Genomic DNA, 24498 nt, shown 5'->3' with positions numbered 1-24498 from the left:
GTCCGAGCTGATTGTGAGCGCTCTGCAGAGGGGTCTGATCCAAGGGCAGTGGACTTTGTGGGCATGCACACCAAGTGGCGGGTGGCTTCACAGAGTCACACGTCCCAGTGGACAGCCCCTGGGGGAGAATATGCAGTTATGCTCCAATAAATTGGACAACCTAGAAGAAATGGACAGGTTTCTAGAACTATACAGCCTGCCAAAATTGAGTCATGAAGAAACAGAAAATTTAAACAGACCAATCACTAGAAGCAAAATAGAATCTGCTATAAAAAAAAAAACAAACACAAAAAACTCCCTGTAAACAAAAGTCCAGGAGCAGATGGCTTCAATGGAGAATTCCACTGATCATACAAAGAACTTATACTGATCCTTCTCAAACTCTTCCAAAAGATTGAATCGGAGGAAATACTCCCAAAGTCATTCTGTGAAGCCACCATCACCCTGATACCAAAACCAGACAAAGACACTACCAAAATAAAAATTACAGGCCAATATCTTTGGTGATATAGATGCAGAAATCCTCAACAAAATATTAGCAAACCGAATCCAAGAGCGCATATAAAGGATCATACACCATGATCAAGTTGGATTCATTCCAGGGTCATAAGGATGGTTCAACATATGCAAATCTATCAATGTGATACACCGCATTAACAAAAGAAAAGACAAAACCACATGATCATCTCAATAGATGCAGAAAAAGCATTGGATAAAATTCAACATCCATTCATAATAAGAAAACTCTCATCAAAGTGGGTATAGAGGAAACATCTGAGCACAGTAAAAGCCATCTATGACAAAGCCACGGTCCACTAATACTTAATACTAATCCTAAATGGTGAACTGTGAAAAGCTGAAAGCCTTCCTGCTAATTCTGGAAGAAGATGAGGATACCCACTCTGACCGCTTTTTTTTTTTAAATTGGAGTATAGTTGGTTTACAATGTTGTGTTAGTTTCAGGTGTGCAGCAAAGTGAATCAGTTATACATATACATACATCCACTCTTTTTTAGATTCTTTTCCCATGTAGGCCATTACAGTGTATTGAGTTCCCTGTGCTATACTGTAGGTCCTTGTTGGCTATATATTTTATATATAGTACTGCATGTATATACCAATCCCAACCTTCCAGTTTATCCCTACCACCCCACACCCTGGTAACCATAAGTTTGTTTCTACTTCTGTAACTCTAGTTCTGTTTTGTAAATAAGTTCATTTGTACCCTTTTTCTAGATTCCACATATAAGTAGTATCATATGATGTCTTTCTCTGACTTCCTCAGTATGACAATCTCTAGGTCCATCCATGTTGCTGCAAATGGCATTATTTCATTCGTTTTTATGGCTGAGTAATATTCTATTGTATATATGTACCACATCTTTATCCATTCCTCTGTTGTTGGACATTTAGGTTGCTTCCATGTCCTGGTTATTGTAAATAGTGCTGCAATGAACATTGGGGTGCATGTATATTTTCAAGTTATGGTTTTCTCCTGATATATGCCTAGGAGTGGGATTGCTAGATCATATAGCAGCTCTATTTTTAGTTTTTAAAGGAACCTCCATATGGCTGTCCATAGTGGCTGTACCAGTTTACATTCCCACCAACAGTATAGGAGGGTTCCCTTTACTCCACACCCTCTCCAGCATTTATTGTTTGTAGATTTTTTGATGATGGCCATTCTGACCAGTGTGAGGTGATACCTCATTGTAGTTTTGATTTGCATTTCTCTAATAATTAGTGATGTCGAGCATCTTTTCATGTATTTGTTGGTCATCTGTATGTCTTCTTTGGTGAAATGTCTATTTAGGTCTTCCACCCATATTTTTGATTGGGTTGGGTTTTTTTGATATTGAGCTGCATGAGCTATTTGTATATTTTGGAGATTAATCCCTTGTCAGTTGCTTTGGCTGCAAATATTTTCTCCTATTTTGACGGTTGTCTTTTCATTTTAAGTTTAATTAGGTCCCATTTATTTTTTTTATTTTAATTATTCTAGGAGGTTGATCAAAAAAGATCTTGCTGCAATTTATGTAAAAAAGTGTTCTGCCTATAGTACTCCGAGCTTTATAGTGTCTAGCCTTACACTTAGGTCTTCAGTACATTTTGAGTTTACTTTTGTGTATGGTGTTAGGGAGTGTTCTAATTTCATTCTTTTACATGTAGCTGTCCAGTTTTCCTAGCACTATTTATTGAAGAGACTGTCTTTTCTCCATTGAATATTCTTGCCTCCCTTGTCATAGATTAGGTGACCATAGGTGCATGGGTTTATCTCTGCACTTTGTATCCTGCTCCGTTGATCTATATTTGTTTTTGTGCCAATACCACTCTGCTTTGGTTACTATAGTTTTGTAGTATAGTCTGAAGTCAGGTAGCCTGATTCCTCCAGCTCCACTTTTCTTTCTCAAGATTGCTTTGGCTATTCGGGGTCTTTTTGTGTTTCCATACAAATTGTAAAATTTTTTGTTCTAATTCTGTGAAAAATGCCAGTGGTAATTTGATAGGGATTGGACTGAATCTATAGATTGCTTTGGGTAGTAGAGTCATTTTCACAATACTGATTCTCCCAATCCAAGAACATGGTATATCTTTCCATCTGTTCGTGTCATCCTTGATTTCTATCATCAGTATCTTATAGTTTTCTGAGTACAGCTCTCTTCCCTTCTTAGGTAGGTTTATTCCTAGGTATTTTGTTCTTTTTGATGTGATGGTAAATGGGATTGTTTCCTTGATTTCTCTTTCTGATCTTTCATTGTTAGTGTATAGGAATGCAAGAGATTTCTGTGCATTAATTTTGTATCCTGCAACTTTACCTAATGCATTGATGAGCTCTAGCAGTTTTCTGGTAGCATCTTTAGGATTTTCTATATATAGTATCATGTCATCTGCAAACAGTGACAGTTTTACTTCTTTTCCAATTTGTATTCCTTTTATTTCTTTTTCTTCTCTGATTGCCGTGGCTAGGATTTCCAAAACTATGTTGAATAACAGTGGTGAGAGTGGACATCCTTGTCTTGTTCCTGATCTTGGAGGAAATGCTTTCAGTTTTTCACCATTGAGAGTGATGTTAGCTGTGGGTTTGTCATACATGGCCTTTATTATGTTGAGGGAGGTTCCTTCTATGCTGACTTTCTGGAGAGTTTTTATAAATGGGTGTTGAATTTTGTCAAAAGCTTTTTCTGCATCTATTGAGATGATCATATGGTTTTTATTCTTCAATTTGTTGATGTGGTGAATCACACTGATTGATTTGTGAATATTGAAAAATACTTGCATCCCTGGGATAAATCCCACTTGATCATGGCACTCTCACCACTTTTATTCAACATAATACTGGAAGTCCTATCCACAGCAATCAGAAAAGAAAAAGAAATAAAAGGTATTCAAGTTGGAAGGGAAGAGGTAAAATTGTCATTATATGCAGATGATATGATACTCTAGGGTTTGTCTTTAGGGTTTTCTATATAAAGACTCCACACAAGATCTATTAGAATAAATGAATCCAGCAAGTTAGCAGGATACAAGATTAATATACAGCAATCTGCTGCATTTCTTTACACTAACAATGAATTATTAGAGAGAAAGTAAAAAATAAAGGATTTAAAAAAATTTTTTTACTGATGTGTTAAAAATCACACTTTTAACATGTGATTTTAAAATTTTTAAAAATTTTTTACTTTTTTACTTTTTTTACTTTTGAATTTTTTAAATTTTTTACTGATGTGTTAAAAATCACATCAAAAAAAAAATCTAGGAATAAACGTAACCAAGGAGATGAAAGACCTATAAGCTAAGAATTACAAAACATTGATAAAGGAAACTGAAGATGATTCAAAGAAATGGAAAAATGTCCCATGCTCTTGGATTAGAAGAATTAATATTGTTAAAAATGGCCATACTACCCAAAGAAATCTACAGATTCAATGCAATCCATATCACATTATCCATGACATTTTTTACAGAACTAGAACAAATAATCCTAAAATTTATATGGAACCATAAAGACCCAGACTTGCCAAAGCAGTCTGCGAAGAACAACTAAGCAAGGAGGCATAACCCTCCCAGACTTCAGACAATACGACAAAGCTACAGTAATCAAAACACCATGGGGGGCTTACCTGGTGGCGCAGTGGTTGAGAATCTGCCTGCTAATGCAGGGGACACAGGTTCGAGCCCTGCTCTGGGAGGATCCCACATGCCGCAGAGCAACTACGCCCGTGAGCCACGACTACTGAGCCTGCGCGTCTGGAGCCTGTGCTCCGCAGCAAAAGAGGTCGTGATAGTGAGAGGCCCGCACACTGCAATGAAGAGTGGCCCCCGCTTGCCACAACTAGAGAAAGCCCTCGCACAGAAATGAAGACCCAACACAGCAAAAATAAATAAATTAAACTCCTACCCCCAACATTAAAAAAAAAAACAAAACATCATGGTATTGGCATAAAAACAGACATATGGATCAATGGAACAGAGGTCCAGAAATAAATCCACACACCTATGGTCAATTAATCTTTGACAAAAGAGACAAGAATATACAATGGAGAAAAGATAGTCTCTTCAGCAAGTGGTACTGAGAAAGCTGGACAACTGCATGTAAATCAATGAAGTTGGAACACACCCTCACAATGTACACAAAAATAAACCCAAAATGGTTTAAAGACTTAAAACAAGACATGACAGCATAAAAATCCTAGATGAGAACAAGGCAAAACATTCTTTGACATAAATCGTAGCAATATTTTCTTAGATCCGTCTCCAAAGGCAAAAGAAATAAAAGCAAAAATAACCAAATAGGACCTAATGAAACTTAAAAGCTTTTGCACAGCAAAGGAAACCATAGACAAAATGAAAAGACAACCTTTAGAATGGGAGAAAATATTTGCGAACGATGTGACCTACAAGGGATTAATTTCCATAATATACGAACAGCCCATACAACTGAATATCCAAAAAGAAACCCAATCAAAAAATGGGCAGAAGACCTAAATACACATTTCACCAAAGAAGACATACAGATGACCAACAAACACATGAGAAGATACTATCACTAATTATTAGAGAAATGCAAATCAAAACCACATGAGGTATCAATTTACACCCGTCTGAATAGCCATCACTTAAAAATCTATGAACCTACTGTATAGCACAGGGAACTCTACTCAGTACTCTGTAATGGCCTATATGGGAAAAGAATCTAAAAGAGTGGATATATGTATATGTATAACTGATTCACTTTGCTGTACAGCAGAAACTAACACAATGTTGTAAATCAACTATAGTCCAATAAAAATAAAAATCTATGAATAACAAATGCTGGAGAGGGTGTGGAGAAAAGGGAATCTTCCTACACTGTTGGTGGGAATGTAAATTGGTGCAGCCACTATGGATAACAGCATGGAGGTTTTTCAAAAAACTAAAAATAGATTTATCATACGATCCTGCAATCCCACTCCTGGGCATATATTTGGAAAAAATGAAAACTCTAATTTGAAAAGATACATGAACCCCAGTGTTCAAAGTAGCACTGTTTTCAACAGCCAAGACATGGAAGCAACCCTAAGTGTCCATCAACAGATGAATGGATAAAGAAGGTGTGGTATATATACACAATGGAATACTACTCAGCCATTAAAAAGAATGAAATACTGCTATTTGCAGCAACATGGAGAGACCTCAAGATTATCCTACTAAGTAAGCCAGATAGATAAAGACAAATATATGATATCATTTATATGTGGAATCTAAAAAAAAATAATACAAATGAACTTATTTACAAAACAGAAACAGACTCACAGACATAGAAACAAGCTTACGGTTACCAAAGGGGAAAGGTGGCATGGGGGATAAATCAGGAGTATGGGATTAACAGATACCCACCACTATATATAAAACAGATAAACAACAGGATTTACTGTATATGACAGGGAACTATATTCAGTATCTTGTAATAACCTATAATGGAAAAGAATCAGAAAAAAAATGTAACTGAATCACTTTTCTGTACACCTGAAAGTAACACAATATTGTAAACCAACTACAGTTTTTTAAAAAAATTCTATTATCTTGCAGATTCTAAATCAGCTGGTACTGTTTTAGTATGATACACACGATGGAGAGAATGCAACATATATAGATTACTGTATACAGAGCTGTGGTAAGTGTCGTATATGTTTACAATTTTTGTCTAACTTGTGTTCCTATGTATTCAGGCATCCTCCCTCCTCCTCTTTTCTTCACCATTCCACATAAGCACCATTCCCAGCTCAGCTCCTTCACCAGTTTGGGTGCCAAAATCCACTCTCAGTTCAATAAACAAGAAGGTACAGTGGAGTTAGTTCTTACCCAACTAAATCCCAACATTGTGTGCCTTCTGTCTGGTCACCGCTGTATCCCATTTCCTAGAAGGGCTTCTGATATAGAAGGCACTCATAAATATTTGAGTAAATGAATGGACTGCCTAATACCTTAAGAATTCTCTCACAGTTAAGCATTTTTTCAAAGTTAAAATTATCTCAACTGTTAAAAATATTATCAAAGAATGCCAGGCCAAACTGAGGTAAAACTCTAACAAATAACATTTATTTTTCTTTTACATATGTATTTCACAGCCCAAACATCACATTGCCTTCAGAGAAAGGTGCTCTTATGCCATTATATTTTACTATATACCGCACAGGCATTAAACATTCTCATTAACGTGATGAGACAATCTGCTGGTAAACATTTAAACACAGACATTGGTTTCAATATTTCAAGAACATATTTTTGGTCATAACCAAGAAGTACATCAAAATATGATAACACTGGCTAATATTTTTCAAGCAAATAATATTTAACTCTGCATAGTTTATACAATAGGCTGTGGTAATAAATAATATCACCAATCTCATCAACTATTAACTGGCCACAAAAAGCCTAACATTCATTTTAATTATGATATGAAATGCTCTACTGCTGTAGGTTCAACATAGCCTTAAAATGTTGTGGGTGTTTTAACCTTGGATACATGAAAAGAAAAAGTACTAAACTGGACTAAAAAGGAAGTACTAACTTGGTATGTTTTGGTTAACTACCATGTCATGTCCACGTATTACATTCCTAACATGAAGGCAAATATTTAAATAGAAAAACTAGCAGTCCAAAAAACGTGAATGTGCAAATTGTGAGGAAAACATTGCATTTAAATTTGCACTCATTTGCAAATTACAGTACTAGATCAGTATAAACACTAACAGGAAAAATATTCAGCAGGAAAGAATGGGAACGACCTCTCACAGCAGAGAACTAGTCACTGTGAGCTGCTTCAAAGTGTGCTTACACGCTGCTTACAGTGTACTTCTGGTGTCCTGGAGCTTCTAACTCCTTATGACTATTCTTCATTCAACAAAGGAGACTGCAGGCATGCTTCAATCAGTGGTAAGAATAGGAAGAAAAACCTGAAACTGCAACATTTTCTTCCTTGATTTGGTGTAAAGGTCCTTCTCATTATTATAACTAACTTACTTATATGCTAACTTCTAACCTCAAATGTTTTCTGAATCAGGTTCGCTAAATGCTGTAAAGAATAGCTACCCTTCATACAATACTAGGTTTTGTTTTATTTAAGTATGTCAGCATGATAAAAGGTACACATGCACAGTCATTCTACCAGCCCATATACGCAAAACTCAGCCTAAAACTCAGCTTGGATCAGATTCAAATTCTACACAGAGATTCTCTGTATTGTTTTCAATGGGTTAACAACTGCTTGGAAAGCAGAAATGCCTAATAATTTCTGCAGTGTGTTTTTTAATTGAAATGTTTATAAAAATAAAGCCCCAATCTTTAAGTCTACAGAATGTCAAGAATGCTATGAGGGATGTTAAAAGCACTAGGCAAAACCCTCGTTTTCAGCGTCCCATCTGCCCCACAGGAGAAGATCCGGTTGCCCTGGGTGATGTCGATCTGCATGACTCCAGCCCCAAGGTTTCTGAATATGGACTGTTTAGCGTGTTCATTTTTAAATGAATGAAGTAGGCCATGGCCTGTCAACCTCCAAACCTAGTTTAAAGAAAAAGTGAAAACATAAAGTGTAAGTCATTTAAAAAAGAGAGAAAGAGATGAAAAACTTTTAAAAACATGGGCTTCACCTCTGTTCTCCCAGCCCAACTGATCTCATTAAAGCCCAACTTTCCTGTCCACTACCTCTTTTCTAACAGTTTACCTAATTGGAAATAATACCATTCACAGGGCTCATTTACCATCCTTACACTTCCCTGTACCTTCTTTCAAATTCCTCTCTTCACATCCTCTTGTTTCATATTAACCATATATATCCCATCTCTAATTCAATTAAATATTTCAGTTAATTCAGTTAAATACATTCCTAATGCTAAGTTAGGCCCTGGGACAATATAAAAGAACAGTACCACCTCGCTTCTCTGGAGACCTCAACTGTACAAAACAGAGTCAGGTACTGGAGGCAGAGGTGGGAAGAGGGGAGGGGGATGATGTGAGAAACCAAATTCATGTCATCAAAAAATCAATGCATTAGTTAAACTCATACACTTACTCAAACAGAGTTCTTTAGAGCTTTTTAATGACCTGAGAGTATACTGAGATTGATTATCTGGTTTTCTAGATCCTAACAATTTAGAAAGAACCACACAGAAGTAAGGGAGGAAGCAATATATTTGCACGGAGAGGGTGGTGAGTTTTTCGGTTTGGTTCCCCCTCCCCGATCAATCTTGACAGCAGGTAAAGATAATATTTAGCACATTCCAACCTCTTGTACTGACTCACCTTTATGTTACCTTCTGCTGAACCTGTAGTAAAATATTCCTCATAGGGATCGAGAGCCAGCGCCTTAATTGCAGAGTCATGTGCCTGGAATGTGTGAATTAGCTGTCTCTGCCTGATGTCAAAAATGCAGATGTAGCCTTTCCTGCCTCCAGATATTAGGAGTTGCTGTTTTGGTGCGTACTGAAGTACCGTGGCACCATGATCATGGCATGTGAAACCTGAAGAAAAACATCAAGAGCCTTTCCCAAATGATGTCTACCTTAGCACTTCTGGTAATATTTAAATGCACATTTAAGTTATACAGAAATTACTGTCACATTTTCCCTTCTAATTTCTATAATCATGATCAAAGTATTAAAAAAGATGGCAAGCAACGACAGAAAAAACATACATAATCTCAGTATGAAAACACACACCAATATACACAGGAAGTTTAAACTTTATGCCCAAACTAAGTTATACTGTCTCATAAGAATGTAGAAGCAAAAGTGCAGAGGAGAAGAAGCTTCTCAATGATATTCAATGTCTTCATTAATACCCACCAATAACAAGTATTTACCCTTTCCCAGTTCCTGCCCATACATAAAACCTCATCAAAAGTTCTTTTCTATAGCACAGGGAACTATATTTAATATCCTGAGATAAACCATAATGGAAAAGAATATGAAAAAGAATATATGTATAACTGAATCACTTTGCTATAAAGCAGAAATTAACACAACATTGTAAATCAACTATACTTCAATAAAATATATATTTTTTAAAGTCCTTCTCAGCTAAGTAATTGAAACTACACTAGTGTGAAAATTACCAGCCCCAAGTTAAGGAGTTAACCTTCCCAGGACTCTCTGCATTCTAATGTGATTAACACCTTAAACTAATATGTGGCAAATCTTTAAGAGATGTTAATAATTATTTGCCAAAAACAAAGAATTTTGCAATCAAAACTGGGAAATAACTACACCTTTCAAAAATACACATCACCATAGTAAAAGACTCAAATCTGTTTTGTTTTTTTTTAACAAAGTCCTCCTAGCTATGTTTAACCCAAACATACTAGAGCTTTGAGCACTCTTGGTGGCATTATATGAAAGAGTGATCTTTAGGACAGCAATGTGGAAAACACTGTCTTAAAAGGAATAATGTTTAAATGGCATTATTCGGATTTCTAGTCATAAGTCTGACTTTTAGTTTACAGTCAGATTTAATTCTCTGAAATATGACCTCATTTCTGTTGAGCTCAAGGAATACTTTGCAACTGATTTCTTCAGCAGCCTTGTTAGTAGTGCCGCTCTCCACACCACATTTTCTGAATGGAATACAACACAAAGATTATTCTAGGCTAGCTGGGTTTCTGCGACCATACATATTTACCTCAGCAAGGTAGCCAGATATTCTAGTTAACTTTTAGAATTTTATTCACTCCATACATTTCTCCATTTTTAACCCGTGAATAAACATGCACTGGATTTACTGGTTAAAATAAAACCAGGAAAGCATTCTTTCACAGTGTACTGAAAATCAAAGACTTAGCTCACCTACCATGAATGAGGCTGTTTCCAGGTGATATCAGTGTGTCCCAGAGGCATACATTTCTAATAAAGAATAACAAAAATACATCATAAACAAATTGTTCTAAGTCATCACTGGGGTAAACTGCGTCTTTACATCAAATATTTTTACTTATCGAATCTTATGTTGTTTTGTTCACTCACATTTATAAAGCAGTGATTCTCAACTAGGATGAGGGTAGAGGTTGGGACTGGGGTTATATCTCTTCCAAGAGTTTATCCTTTTCAAACTACAGGGTCTGTCTCACGTGGTCCCACCTGACCCTGCTCCATCTCATCCCCCGGCCCTATCTCTTTTCCATTATCACTCCACGGAAAATGAGACATGATTTCCTGAGTAGAAGAGATGCTTCTATATCCTTGGGGGTAAACACTGCAGGGAAATGAGAGGTGTTATTCATGGGCACAGGTTGCCAATGAAAACAATCTGAGGCAAAGAAAATGTTGAGAATGATGGCTACAGAGCCTCAAAAACTTGACAGTATTAACAGCAATAAAAAAATAGCTTTAACATAAAAATTCCACCTACTTTTTAGTAGATTACATTAGGAGTAATTTTGGTCTTTCTCGTTTTGGTAAGGAAAACTACTTGAAGAATTCTGTAACAAAGTTTTTGTATTCCTGAGGTGGAAAAACCTGACTAAATAGAAATCCATACTTTCTAGCAAGAATACCTTTCTGCCTAAAATATGCTTATTTCTTTTTTGCATCTCTGTCAACCTACCTATTGTCATTGGACTGTCCAGATGTGGCAACTAGACTTGAAGAGGTAACAAATGCAAAGTCACTTGTGGCTTTACTGTGGCACTGCCAACTCTATGGGAACAAAGTGCAGCTGATGTTATCTCAAAATCCAGTAAAATGTGGTACAGTACACACACACAGCTCTGCTAATCATATACTACATGCACGAGCTAAGAACACTTTTTAAAAACTAGAATAAAGAATAAGTGATAAGAGGATTAGCTGTCATCTGCATGTTACTTGGCTAATACCCAATAATTTTTTAAAACTGGAAGAGTTGGCAGAAACATGGAATTAAAGATTATGTAACAAAGGAATAAAACACCAAGTACATGAACTTAACCTACCAGCCTCACCGTGCCCCGACCCTCCAAGTGCAGACATGCTTGTCTGCATCACCACGTGTTCTAACATGATTTGGATTAATGGATGAAGTGGCCTATTGGGATTGGTTATTTTATAATCTAATAAGAAACATTCTGGAGCAAACTGGCATACATGGAACCTGTCTGGTTCTTAATACAGTACCTAAAACGAATCACTATAAAACTCTATCACTAAGAAGTCAGAGATTTCAAAACAGATAAAAGTGTAATAAAAATGTATCCTGAATAAGACCACACACAGAGAAGGCCCCTATAAATTTCAAATATAATGGTCACCCTTCAAGCTGTGAAAAGCAAGTTTTTTGCATTTTAGTCATTTCAGTCTAAAACTAGGGCAATGATGGTGCTGGGCCGTGGCTGCTGGACAGAGTGGTCCCTTTCACAACAGATCCACCAATGGGATTTGCTGTCTGAAACAAACGCTTCACAAACAAAGTGGCCTCCGTATGTGCTCTGCAAATGCTGAGTGATACTTACCATGTAAGGTTTGGGATTTGATGCAGTTTGGTTTACTTGCCAGATACTCAGAAAACCCTCTCCGTCTGCGACACCACACTGTAAGAATGGCGTAAATATTAAACACAGCTTCTGAGTAGCCATATCGAAGGTAAAATCATTTATGAAATGGAGAGTCACTCAGTCCCCACTTAACCAACATTCTGCCTGTACCTATGCTCCTGCTGCTGTAGTTCACAAGAAAGCCCAAGTACTGTAGATATCCTGCCACCTTTTAAATTATTTTCCATGCCTATTTCACTGTTTTCCTCCAAACTTGTGTAGCAGAACTTAGTAAGAAATTGGAAGGTTTCTCTTAGGTGCCTGACTCTGCACACAGGCACCATCAACATACTCAACAGAAACAGAATTCTTTACCCTCACAGAATATTTAGTATCTGTAAGTAGATGATTAATTAATCCACACAAACTTATGTGGATTTATGCTTTTCTTGAGAGCCAAGGGGCTATATAAACAGACACCATCAAACTGCCTGCTCAACTTAAATCCAGAGTGACTGAATTTGTTTTTAAGTGTAGTTTTACTAGCTATTTACTCAAAATATCTGCAGTTCTTTTCAGACAAGTTTAGCAGTAACCCCCAGGAACTAACCTTGTTGCCTTGTGAGTTGAAATATAATCTGGTAACTCTTGCATTGCCAGCTTGGCGGAAACAGACAAGCTGCTGAGGTCTTGTCCATTCAAACATTCGTACACTGCCATCCTGAGCACCTGTAAGATCTGAGACGCAAAAGGAAAAGCAAAAAATAAGAAACAAAGCTGAAGAAAGAGTTCCAACATTTCCCATTCTATAGGCCAACTTCAAAATGATAGAGATCACTTGCAGTCCTTTGATCATAAATAATATACTTACAGTATTGATGGACTGGGTGTGAGGTCATTCTCTTAACATTATGTAGATTCCTTTTCATAAGCTTTAAAAGAAGATAAAAATGAATTTCTTTTGCATCACAGAAGAAATAAGGAAGGATATGATTCAGGCCAACTCTAATTCTGACAACAGTTATTCTCTTACACTGGATTATTACTAAAATAAACCCTGTTGTGGATTTTCTGACCCACTAAATATACGACACTTGTCTGAACAGGCTGGGAAAGCATAGTCACTTACTGGCGTGCCCTGGTCTGCGTGGACTGTGAGGATACCAAGCTGCTTCATCTAGTTGTAAAGGGAACTCTCCTCCAAGTGCCCCTCCCTGAGGACAATCAGGAGTATCTCCAGATTCTTCAGAGCAGAACATGAGAATGGGACCCCTTTAACTACAGTGACTAACAACAATGCTATTGATGGCATTTTTCAAACACTTATAGTAGACATGAATTCCTCTCTAGCTCTGCTTTACCACTTTGTGCCTCTCAGTTTGCTCATCTATAAAATGAAAACCACTTAGGGTTGTTATAAGAAAAAGCATGCACCTGACATAAAGAAACTCACAGCATGCTAGCTATCATTATTATGGTATACTAACTGGTCACTGCCTCTGATCTTCAGCATCATTCCTATGTCAAAGTGATTTCAACCTATTTTTGAGCGAGTCCATATCCAGAAACCATACCTAATAGTAAATAACGTACCACACTAGCTCCAATGCTAGTCTGTCCACTGCCCAGCCACGGCAGGGATGAAGATGGATGCACCTGACTTGCTGAATGGGATGTTGCACTGGGCTGATAAAGAGTTGTACTGGAACCACGATAATCAATATCATCTGAACTGTGGAAAACATTCATGTGTTACTGTGACAGTTCCATTTTCTCAACACAAATTCCAATTACAGAGCTTTTTATCTATCTGAAGGACAGTCTTAATTTTTTTAAAAAAGTATCAATATTCATAATGAAAACGTAGGTACAAGTCCTAATCATCATCACCAATTTTAGTACTGGTTAACTTTTTCCCCTTAGGCAAAATATAAGTTTAGTCTAATGTTTGGGAGAATTTTATTGCTGCACAAATTAGAACAAATGTTTGTTTTGAAGTATTTAACACAGATTTTCTTTTTATCCTGTACAGAAAAAGACGATGTTCTCTTCAAGTACAGAGATCCCATTTATAAAATTCAAACATTTTAAAGAAATGTGAGTTAAAAGTTTTCTTAAACTTAGGTACTAATTATCACATTAAGTGTTAAAGTAATTTTTATGATGGGCCATATCACATTACATGGTTCCATCTACTCTGAAGTATGACTGAAACCTAGTTGTATTATACACGGATGAGATAGAAACAGAAAGGCAAGAGGCTATCATGGCACCACTCCTAGGACATAAAATCTCCGAGAGTCTGGAGAGAAGCAAGAGGGACGGGAAACGTGGAGGAGAAACCCCCAAGTAGGAGAGCACTACTGCACTCTTGGTGCAGCGTCCATAGTTTTACTGAAAAGTAAAGTTGGCTACATTTTTATCTGAGAAAAAGGTATGCTTATAGAGAGATAATCAAGAGGAAACACTGAAAATTACTCAGTAAATGTGACTCGTCAATCAATCTAATTAATAAATTGGTGTATTCTGCTTTTTATGGTAATTATCCAGATCAGCTGAATTTATTGAATATTGTGTAATTTCTGACATTTCTTTGGGGTTAAATGTCAAAGTGGCAGTTGTTAGCATTAGGCTCTGGTGTTGGGGATTATTCTGACTCAAACGTTATGACTAATTCAGGGTCTAATGGAAGAAGCAGGAGTAATTTGTACACTGATGTAAGCAGAGCCCTTTCTTGGCAGCTAAACCAATTATGTTTGTCTCCTTACCAAAGAAATACATAGTTTTCAAGACAACTGAAATCAAGTGCATAACCACTTAATAGGTTCTTTTTGAAGAAAACTACATTTAAAATTGATTACATAAGGCAAGCAAACCTTTTGGATTCTCTGTCATATTCTTCTCCAATCCATATGTATGCCTGACAGGCCAGAAGAGAAGTAATATCGAGTTCTTGTACATCATGCGTTGAAGCCAAAACAATTTCATTACAGTTTGCCTGTAAAGCAAACGCAAAGTCAGTCATTTAAGCAATTTCACTAAAACAAAGTACTACATTCTTTATAATGACTAAAGATTTTACCTTATTAACAGAAAATGCCATGATCATATCTGACTCCTTATGAATGATTTTTGCCTTTCCTCCTGGATAGCCCAGATCTGCTTCAACCTACAAGACATTTGTTAGCAGTTTTAGTTGTTGCAGCACAGCTCCATACAGATATATGTACATCCCACAAAGCTTAAAAGAAGGACAAGAAGAAAATGTAGCAGTAGCAGCAGCAGCAAGAAAAAAGGTACCAGTAATTTTAGTGTGTTGAAAATTAGCTGTGGAATTAGCTTAGATTCTCTGATGCCCTGTAATCACCCCAATTACAAAAATTTCCATTGAGATTACAGGATACTAAGTAACTGTCACAAAAGATAGCTAACATAATTTTCATTAGTATTTATAACAGTAATGTCTCTTATCTCTTCCAAAAGTGCACAAGGATACAGCAGTAAGAATGTGAGAGAAAAAGACACAATCAGAAAGACAAAGGAGTCACATAAGAAGTGAAATATTTTTAAATAAGGGTGATGAGATAGGAATAAGAAGTTGGATACAAGAACAGTTAGAAAGTAATGAAGGAGGGCTTCCCTGGTGGCTCAGTGGTTAAGAAGCCACCTGCCAACGCAGGGGACACGGGTTCACGCCCCGGTCCGGGAAGATCCCACATGCCGTGGAGCAACCAAGCTCGTGCACCACAACTACTAAGCTTGTGCTCTAGAGCCCGCAAGCCACAACTACTAAGCCCGCGTTCCTAGAGCCCGTTCTCCGCAACAAGAGAAGCCACCACAATGAGAAGCCTGCACACCGCGACTAGAGAAAGCCCGCACGCAGCAACTAAGACCCAATGCAGCCATAAATAAATATTTTTTAATAAAAAAAAAGAAAGTAATGAAGGAGATTGATGAGAGGAAGGTGTAATGCTTAGAGTTGAAGGTGATGGGGAGAAAAGAAGAGGCAGAATCAAGAAAGAGGCAAGATAAAACAATTATGTTTAAGAACAGATGGGGAAAAGGGACAGAACTGAAGATGGAAAAGGAAGCAAGAAAGAGAAGAACCAATGGCAAGAAAGATCAAGCTGGACACAGTGGAGCATCTCCTACCCTGTGCCAGTGAGGTGTGTGGGAGCAGTGAGCACTCTGACTAGTTAGCCAGCTGGGCAGGTCATGGTTAGTATCAGAGATGAGGGGTTAGCTCCTTGAATTTTAAAGAATGAGTTAAATTCGAGAGCGTGGAATACTACCTTGATGTGGCAATCTTCTGCTATGCAGTTTTGTTTGACCTGCTCCACATGTTCTTCTATAGACTAAACAACACCACACCGTCACAAACACAAAACACATGCATGAAACGGAATTATAAAAAAAAAATGAAAGTTTTCAAACTGAAATGGTTGCTCCATCACTTAAAGATGGTAAAAATGAACTTGCAAGCTTTAAAATGAATTTAAAAGCACATCAAGGAAAAAATTAAACTGAGTAAAATGTGATATCATCAGAAAAAACAACACAAAGCAAAACAGGCAAAATTAATGTACTACATATATAAAAGCAATTTCAAAATAAAAATTCATTATTTGTATGTCAGTTATGTAACTTGGAAGTTCTAACTTAAACTGTAGTCTCTAAAAATAAAACCTACTTGTACAAGCAGATGCATCCTCTACTACATAGATTCCTAACCTATAGGGGTTTATTTCAAATAAATAAAAACTATTTTTATCTAAACGCAGATTAAAAGTACTGATAATTATTTCACTCTTACTCATAAGGAATATATCCATGAAGAGACAGTCAAGGATTAAAATTCACATCAACCATTACTCTATACATAATCTTATGATTTCCTCCTTATAAGTAAATGTTTGATGAGATGAGGCATGGGAAAGAAATCACACAAATAACTTGCTCCTGGTTGATGACAGGGTCATTAGGAATGGCTATAATCAGAAATAACATTTCTGCTGTGCTGTGGAAACCTCTGAAGGTTTGATCGGAGCAATATATTCCTACCAATACTTCCTGAGGTGCCTGCTTCTCTTTCAGCCAACAGGACCCAATTCTCCATGCCTTGTGCAACTGCTCAAGGGCTGCTGCAGCTGACACTGAAGGAATGGTACAAGTGTGCAAGGGCCAACTCAGCAAAAGCCAAACTGCAGAAGAACCTATTTGCCTTTAATCAAGTGGCTAAGTTTGCCACATTTATCCATCTCACAAAAAGTTGTTTTGTGGAACAGTCTTCTCTAACATACTCAGTGAGTAAAAATACCTTCTCCTGAATATACCTAAAATTTCAGCATTTCTCAGAATTTTATTTTTATTAAGTAATTTTTTTAAATTAGCCAATTTTAGCATTCTTAGGATTATTTTGCCAGTTTTGCTAATTAATCAATTCACTGAATTTACCAAATTTATTGACCACCAAAATCCTATTTAACAATCTAAAAAGATAAAACACTCTTATTAGATGGGTAGTTTTAATAAATTCTGCATATTTCTGAACTAAGTGACCAATTTTACTTTGCCTCAGAGCTTTCACATTGTTTTCATGAATTTTTTTCATAAATGAAAACCATTTTTCAGCAGATATGTGCTATTCAATACAGTAGCCACTAAACACATATGGCTTTAAATTTAAATTAAACAAAATTAAAAATTCAGTTCCTCAGTCACATTAGCCCACTTCAAGTGCTCAATAACCACATGTGGCTGGTGACTACTATACCGTACAGAACAGACATAAATTTCCATTATCAACAGAAAGTTCTATTGGACTGCATGCAACAAGATATTAATTTCATTCAATAATTTAAAATTCAAAGGTGCAAAAGGGTACATGATAAAAATTCTTCCATCCAAACTCCCAGCCATGTACTTCCCTTCCTGGAGCCAACCAACGCTTACACAGCATTTTAAGAAATGTTCAGTTTATCTCTGTCTCACCTCCTTGTACATGCAGAGCCTCTTCTGGTAGAAAAATAGAAAAGAACAGACAGCTTGGGCTGCTGATCCCAAGAGCACAGAAATGGAGGGGCATAAAGAAGGGGAGGTAAGGGGCAGAATCGGGGAGAAACTTGGTTGAGGAAGAGGGAAATGAGAAAGGAGACAACAGATCCTCAAGAGCAAGCAAGAGTCTGAGGGTCCCAGAAACCTAGACCCAGTCTTTCCATAGCACTCTGAGGCTCTGACGATCTAACGAAACAAAACTGCTAGAAACTTATGAATAATTAAAGCATATCACTGTGTTTAATAATTTGAAGAACTAACAACTCAGAAAATTGATCCTTCAATGAACTCTCTTTCTGTGAATAACAGAGCCCTAAGTGGGCAAGTATCTTTCATCTTAAATCTATTTCTTAGATTTCTATATCTTATTTTATAGAACTCAGTATCACTAGGAAATGCAGTAAACAACGGATTAAACGAAAGAGGAAGCGAATTTGGCTCTTATTCCCCTAACAAAACCCTACATCAATAATTTCAATACCATTGGGGTCTTTTCTTATCAAGTAAGCTTATAAGACACAAAAGAATCTCTACAGTTCATTCCTCTAATTCCTCACTTAAGTACATAATTTTTAAATCTACAGAAAAAATAAATGACTGTTCACAGGACTGCCCACAATGACCATCCAGGTAAGTGGGTGAGTAGTGGAAAGAAAAGAACAAATCTGGTCGGTTCTGCTGCCTTAGGTATGGAGAACATTTGAGAAGCAGTTCTATATGCTACCTTGGGAAATTGAGCCACACAGACTGTCCCTCTCGGTTTTCACTTTTCTAAGTAAAATATAATTAATTTTTCTTTCCTCATAGTTTTTGTTGCCAATCTTTAATCACATCTGACACTCTACTCTGAACACTACTCTGCAAACTGCTCATTACCTCATTAAATAGCCAAATGGACTGAAATGCTTATATATAAAACATCTGTGTACCCCTCATTTTATAATGAAGAGATAGTTTTAAGTTCTAAAGTGTCACTCTCTCAAATTCATGATTCTTCTTGAACTCTGTAGGGCATTACATTATTAACGTATGTTTAGCTTAAAAATCACCATGCAATGTAGAATCTCTGCCTCACTTTGTAAATGCAATCAATCTTCCTTCATCTCATATTTGGTGTTTCTGTAGTTTAATCTTTCTCACAAAATTATTCTACAGTTTATGCTGTTCATTTCTAAATGCTAAATAAATAAAAATGCTTTTAAAGGGTTATGCTGTATTTTCAATTAAATGATATTCAGAGAATCATAACATAGAGTATACTCATTTATATACTAAATTCCCCAAACCATCCCTCACAATGTTTATTACATGTAAAGGCCCAATGGCAAATATTATAAAGGACATAACCACTTTCACCTGATTATACAGGATTTATCGAAGGACCTATGTTGTTTCATTGTTATGAAATAAAAATTGTACGTTTTTATCTTAAAAAAATTCTCTGTAGTTTGATAAACTATTACCTATGATGTATGAAAGATAATAAGTTCCAACCAAAAGTAAATTTCAAATAAATCAAGCTGGCTTCATTAGAAATGTTAAAGAAAACAAATGAAAATTACAAGAGAGAATATTTTTTTCTAAAATACCTCACTCTGCTTTCTTTTCTTAGTGAAAATATATCTAATAAATGTCTGTTGAAGTACTTCTTGTTTAACAAGGAAATGCCAAAGTCGTTTGACTGGAAGCGCAGAAGAATCCCGGGATCTAGTTTAAAAAAAAAAAAATCAACATATCACACTATTTTAGTCTATATTTTACTCTATAGAAAATGTTTCATTATTTGCAGATAATTTTTTTAAAACCTCCATTATTGCAAAGAAGATACAGCATTAAGCTCAACAAAATTTTATAATTTATTTCACTTTTAATTTTTAGTTCTACAAATCATTCCTTCATCTAGCAATTAATTCTCTAATTACAGATTCTCTAAATGGACAGGTTGAACTGAGAGTCAATTGAATCTCTTATTATTCTTTTTTTTTTTTTTTTTTTTTTTTGTGGTACGCGGGCCTCTCACTGTTGTGGCCTCTCCCATTGCAGAGCACAGGCTCCGGACGCGCAGGCTCAGCGGCCACAGCTCATGGGACCAGCCGCTCCGCAACATGTGGGATCTTCCCGGACCGAGTCAAGAACCCGTGTCCCCTTCATTGGCAGGCGGACTCTCAACCACTGTGCCACCAGGGAAGCCCTTATTATTCTCTTTTTAAATTATACTTTAGGTTGGTTCTGTTGGTTACAGCATGTCACCAATGAATATAAATGAATATAAAGTCCCACATTTCATTTTTAACAGCCTAACAAGCTAAACAGCCTTGCTCTTTCAGGCTTATGAGCAATACTCTAAACCATGGCTGGCTGCCTAAAAAAAAAAAGCATGCTGCTTATCAAAAGGGGCCTAGATGGACAGATAGAAGATCAAAACATCAATAAAAACCTTAATGTGTTTACTATTAAATTACTGACAAAAGGTCAGTAGCACCTTGTTTGAATATGTAGATTGTTATCCCAAAACATTTCTGTTAAGAGTTCCTAAAACGATGACAAAAATAAAGGTATTGTCCTGATTATAAAATTAGTACGTCTATTGAAGTACAGGTAATATGGGAAAATAATTTTTTATCCAGATTCCTGATATTTTCCTTGGCATATAGTGCTAGAAATAGGATTGCAAGTTCAAAGTTATGAGTGTTTTGAAGGCTACTGGCATATTATTTTGCCAAACTGACTTCCAAAAAGGTTAAACCAAGCTACACTCTCATTACCATTGTAAGAGAATTCTTACTTGAATGGAGTATTTTCAGGTTCTAGCATTGCTTTATTTCGAAGAATAGCTGGTCCAGCTCCTACTGAAAGGTCAGTTGGATATGTGTTGACATAGTTGGGGGGAGGACCTTCAAATTGATCCATTTTCTCTTGCAAGATCTGCTCCCAATTCTCCAAGTTTTTAATCACAGCAATACCTAATGGTGATGTTACAGGCAACTCTAAAATGTAATAGAATATGATATTTTACTTTGATTAAAAATGTTGACCATCACCACATATTTACAAGATCCAAATTCTTAGAGCCAAAACTTCTGAAAGTACAAATAAATCTGAAAATGTTAATCTAACACCATTTTGATATTTAATGCTTTGAACAAAACAGAAGACCAGCTTTCTAAAATGAGCTAAGAAAATGTTTAGCTTCTCCAAGCTGGTTTCCTGGTTTTTCTTCCAACCTTCTAGGTAGTCAGTGATTCTTGCCATATGAATTAAAACCACAGACTGGAGCCTAAGATAAATAAGACCTCATAACATCTCCAATGCTGTATTTTTTTAGTACCACATGTTCTTTTATATGGATTTTGTAAAGAGAAACTTGATGATAATTTGTTGTATTTAATAACATTAATTTTCAAATTCCAAACTTACCAGAGAATTCCAATCCAGCAATGGGAAAGAAATTCTTGACATTGTGAAGTACTAGCTTAACCATTGTCAAATGTAGAAGAGCCCAGCTGTTCAAAGGGACAAAAAAAAAAATCTCCTTAATTGAAAAATAAAATCATGAGAATATAGTAATGATCCCTGTCAACTGTTTGGCCCAATCTCCCACCCAGAAAAAACGATGTTTTCTTCTAACATAACTTACTATTAAAAAAGAGTACCTTTGTAGTCTCTGAAAATAAAAGATATGCAACAATGTATTACACTTGCATTATCTGAAATACCTAATGGAAAGAGAATTACCACACAGCTACATGGAATTTAATAGCATATCAATAAATTATGTATTTTTCTCACTAAAAATGTTTGTGCCAGCTATTCTTTGAAACTGGATGTGATACTATCTAGCAATGTACCCCAAAGGTACAGAATTCCTAACCTGAAAACATAGGTCAGTTCTTGTATAAATTCATGATAGTAATGTTGCTTAAAACTAGTAACACCAGGAACTTCTACAAAAGAAAAGACAAAAAGAAAAGAGGAAAGCTTTATTTACCTATAGGAGTTAGGGTCTTGGTGTTCCTGTATCTGTGTATCTGAAAAAAAAGCATCATCTTCTTCTTCATCACTATGAATACTCTCATCAGAATCATATATAACTCCACTATCAGACAAAGGGAGAAATGGCTGCAATAAAATGTGAAGTTATTTTTAAATGTATAATTGGGTTATTTTTATCCTAACTTAATATTGAACATTTTAAATGGTGTCAACCTAAACTAAAATTTTCTTTTGAAAATGATACTAGACCTAGGAAAGTCAGGAAAACCAGGTTAAAACTCTCAGATTCAATAAAATAACTAAGTAGCTAGATACGACACAAATATTTTTTTAAATCAATGGTCTTTTTCTTATATATCAGCAATAACTAGTTCAAAAACTCTGAAGAAAAAAGGTGCATTAAGTAACATAATACCAAAGGAAAAACTTTATGAAAACTGTGAAAGAGCTACAGTGAAGGAAATTACAAATCCCTCTAAAAGCTAAATAAGGAGACTGAAACATGTAAAAACTATCATTCTTTAATTTACAGGTTTAGGTAATTGCAATAAAAATCCCCATGGGGATTTCTTTTCCTTTTTTGAAACTTGACAATGATTGTAAAGTTCATAGGGAAGAAAAAAATAGGTAAGATTAGCTAAGAAATCTTTCTAAAGTGTGAAAGATACTATTTCTTAGTGGATATTAAAATAAGTAATTAAAATAAGTGCAGTCTAGCAATTGATCAGTGCAAAAATAGAGTCCAAGAAGAGTATATAAATAAGAAATTAATATATGACAAATATAACATCTTAAGCCATTGGGAGGAAAGGGAGGACAACTAGTGTAAGTGTGAGAATAGAAGATAAAGAGGGCACTGAAGTCTGATCTTCACTTCATTTTAGATCAACAGGAGAATTAGAAATTTAAAAAAAGAGAGAGTTAAAAAGTTAAAAAGAATTAGGAGGAAGATGGGCTTCCCTGGTGGTAGAGTGGTTAAGAATCCAGGTTCAAGCCCTGGTCTGGGAAGATCCCACATGCCGCGGAGCAACTAAACCTGTGTGCCACAACTACTGAGCCTGTGCTCTAGAGCCCATAAGCCACAACTACTGAGCCCACGTGCCGCAACTACTGAAGCCTGTGCGCCTAGGGCCCGTGCTCCACATCAAGAGAAGCCACCACAATGAGAAGCCCGTGCACTGCAACAAAGAGTAGCCACCACTTGCAGCAACTAGAGGAAAGCCTGCGCACAGCAACAAAGACTGAACATAGCCAAAAATAAATAAATTAATTTTTAAAAAAAAGGATGAGGCGGAAGAGAAGGTGGAGGAAACAAAGGAGGAGAAGATAACAAAAGTAAACATTTATTAGTGGAAAGGACTTCCTCTGCTTAAAAACAATGTAACAAATCATTTTTTTAAAGTATGGATAGACACGACTAAGTAAACTTTTAAAAATTTCTGTATGTCAAAACATAAACAAAATTAAAAGGCAAAGAGTCTGGAAAAGGTATCACAAGTAAGATAAATTGTTAATATCCTTAATAAATAAAGAGTTCATTAAAAGTAAGGAAAAACATTATAATTCCAATAGATAATTTTGTTCAGAACATGAAGAGTCAATTCCTCACAGTAGAAAACCTAATGGCAATAGGTTCATTAACATTTTTTGATATCACTAATAGGAAATAAAAATTATTTAATCAAATTAACAAAAAAGAAAAAGGAATACTGAATGAGGGTAAAGTCAGATGCATGCTCATTATTCTCAAGAGAGTATAAATCAGTAATCTGAAGATATATATCAAAAGATATATATATATATAAATTTCAGATATATATCTGAAATAATCAGAATGTGAACAAGGCTTATCTAAAAAGATACTAATCTCAGCATTATTTATAAAAATGAAAAAATAAATACAGCAAATACTGATAGGCAAATGGTTATGTAAACTATAGTATACTCATCAAGCTGAATAGTTATTTGGTCATTAGAAATGATATGTACCTAGAAACAATGACAAACCCAGTAACAATGAGCACCCATATACCCACTTTGTGGTTTCTAAATTATAATTTCCCACAAAAAGGAACCAGGTTCTTTGGAGGTTGTTCCCACTCTGGGGCAGGAAATATGCAAAATTAGCCTAGAATGACTTAAACTAGAAAGAAAAGAAACTCAAAGACTACTGGAAGAGTTCTCAAAAAGATTCAGGAGCCAACTGGAAGAGGCTTTCATTGGCAAAGATGGGACAATCTGAACATCCATAAGAATAATAACTGTACTGGATTAAAACACATAAAATGTTTAAATCCATAATATAACAAAACTAATAACAAAACAAAGTTCACTGCTTCCTCTGAAGGATGCTAGAGAATCAACTCATCACTTTGAAAACTGGCACAAGAAGCAAAGAATAAAGCACTTATCCTGTCTTTCTCTTTCAAAATGTAATTCAGGATAACCAAATAGGATGATGGAAGAAAGTA

The 24498-nt window shown here is 35.9% G+C and overlaps 1 protein-coding gene and 1 long non-coding RNA gene across 8 annotated transcripts in view; one reads left to right on the top strand and one right to left on the bottom strand.

Moving 5' to 3' along the window:
* Positions 1-21776, top strand: part of LOC132488755 (uncharacterized) — a 113927-nt gene extending 92151 nt beyond the window's left edge. For 2 of the 5 annotated variants that reach the window (XR_009531808.1, XR_009531809.1), the window contains exons 4-8: positions 6070-6154; positions 14013-14077; positions 17075-17283; positions 18619-18664; positions 20078-21776. This is a non-coding gene — a long non-coding RNA (uncharacterized LOC132488755). Of the gene's footprint in view, positions 1-6069; positions 6155-14012; positions 14078-15132; positions 15213-17074; positions 17284-18618; positions 18665-20077 lie in introns of those variants that run through there. The other 3 variants (XR_009531810.1, XR_009531811.1, XR_009531812.1) reach the window with 3 other exon arrangements.
* DMXL2 (Dmx like 2) overlaps positions 6571-24498 on the bottom strand; it is a 163264-nt gene continuing 145336 nt past the window's right edge. For all 3 annotated transcript variants that reach the window (XM_060097340.1, XM_060097341.1, XM_060097342.1), the window contains 15 exons: positions 22023-22153; positions 21452-21537; positions 20820-21021; positions 19624-19741; positions 16273-16335; positions 15063-15149; positions 14857-14978; positions 13574-13712; positions 12852-12912; positions 12591-12718; positions 11960-12037; positions 11077-11168; positions 10324-10376; positions 8782-8999; positions 6571-8040 (listed from right to left, as the gene is read on the bottom strand). In XM_060097340.1, coding sequence (XP_059953323.1) covers positions 7831-8040; positions 8782-8999; positions 10324-10376; positions 11077-11168; positions 11960-12037; positions 12591-12718; positions 12852-12912; positions 13574-13712; positions 14857-14978; positions 15063-15149; positions 16273-16335; positions 19624-19741; positions 20820-21021; positions 21452-21537; positions 22023-22153 — 1788 coding nt within the window. In that variant the 3' untranslated portion in view covers positions 6571-7830. The remainder of the gene's footprint in view (positions 8041-8781; positions 9000-10323; positions 10377-11076; positions 11169-11959; positions 12038-12590; positions 12719-12851; positions 12913-13573; positions 13713-14856; positions 14979-15062; positions 15150-16272; positions 16336-19623; positions 19742-20819; positions 21022-21451; positions 21538-22022; positions 22154-24498) is intronic.

Source organism: Mesoplodon densirostris, chromosome 4 (assembly GCF_025265405.1).
Source record: "Mesoplodon densirostris isolate mMesDen1 chromosome 4, mMesDen1 primary haplotype, whole genome shotgun sequence".
Taxonomy (NCBI): Eukaryota; Metazoa; Chordata; class Mammalia; order Artiodactyla; family Ziphiidae; genus Mesoplodon; species Mesoplodon densirostris.
This window is presented reverse-complemented; position numbering and strand designations above follow the sequence as displayed.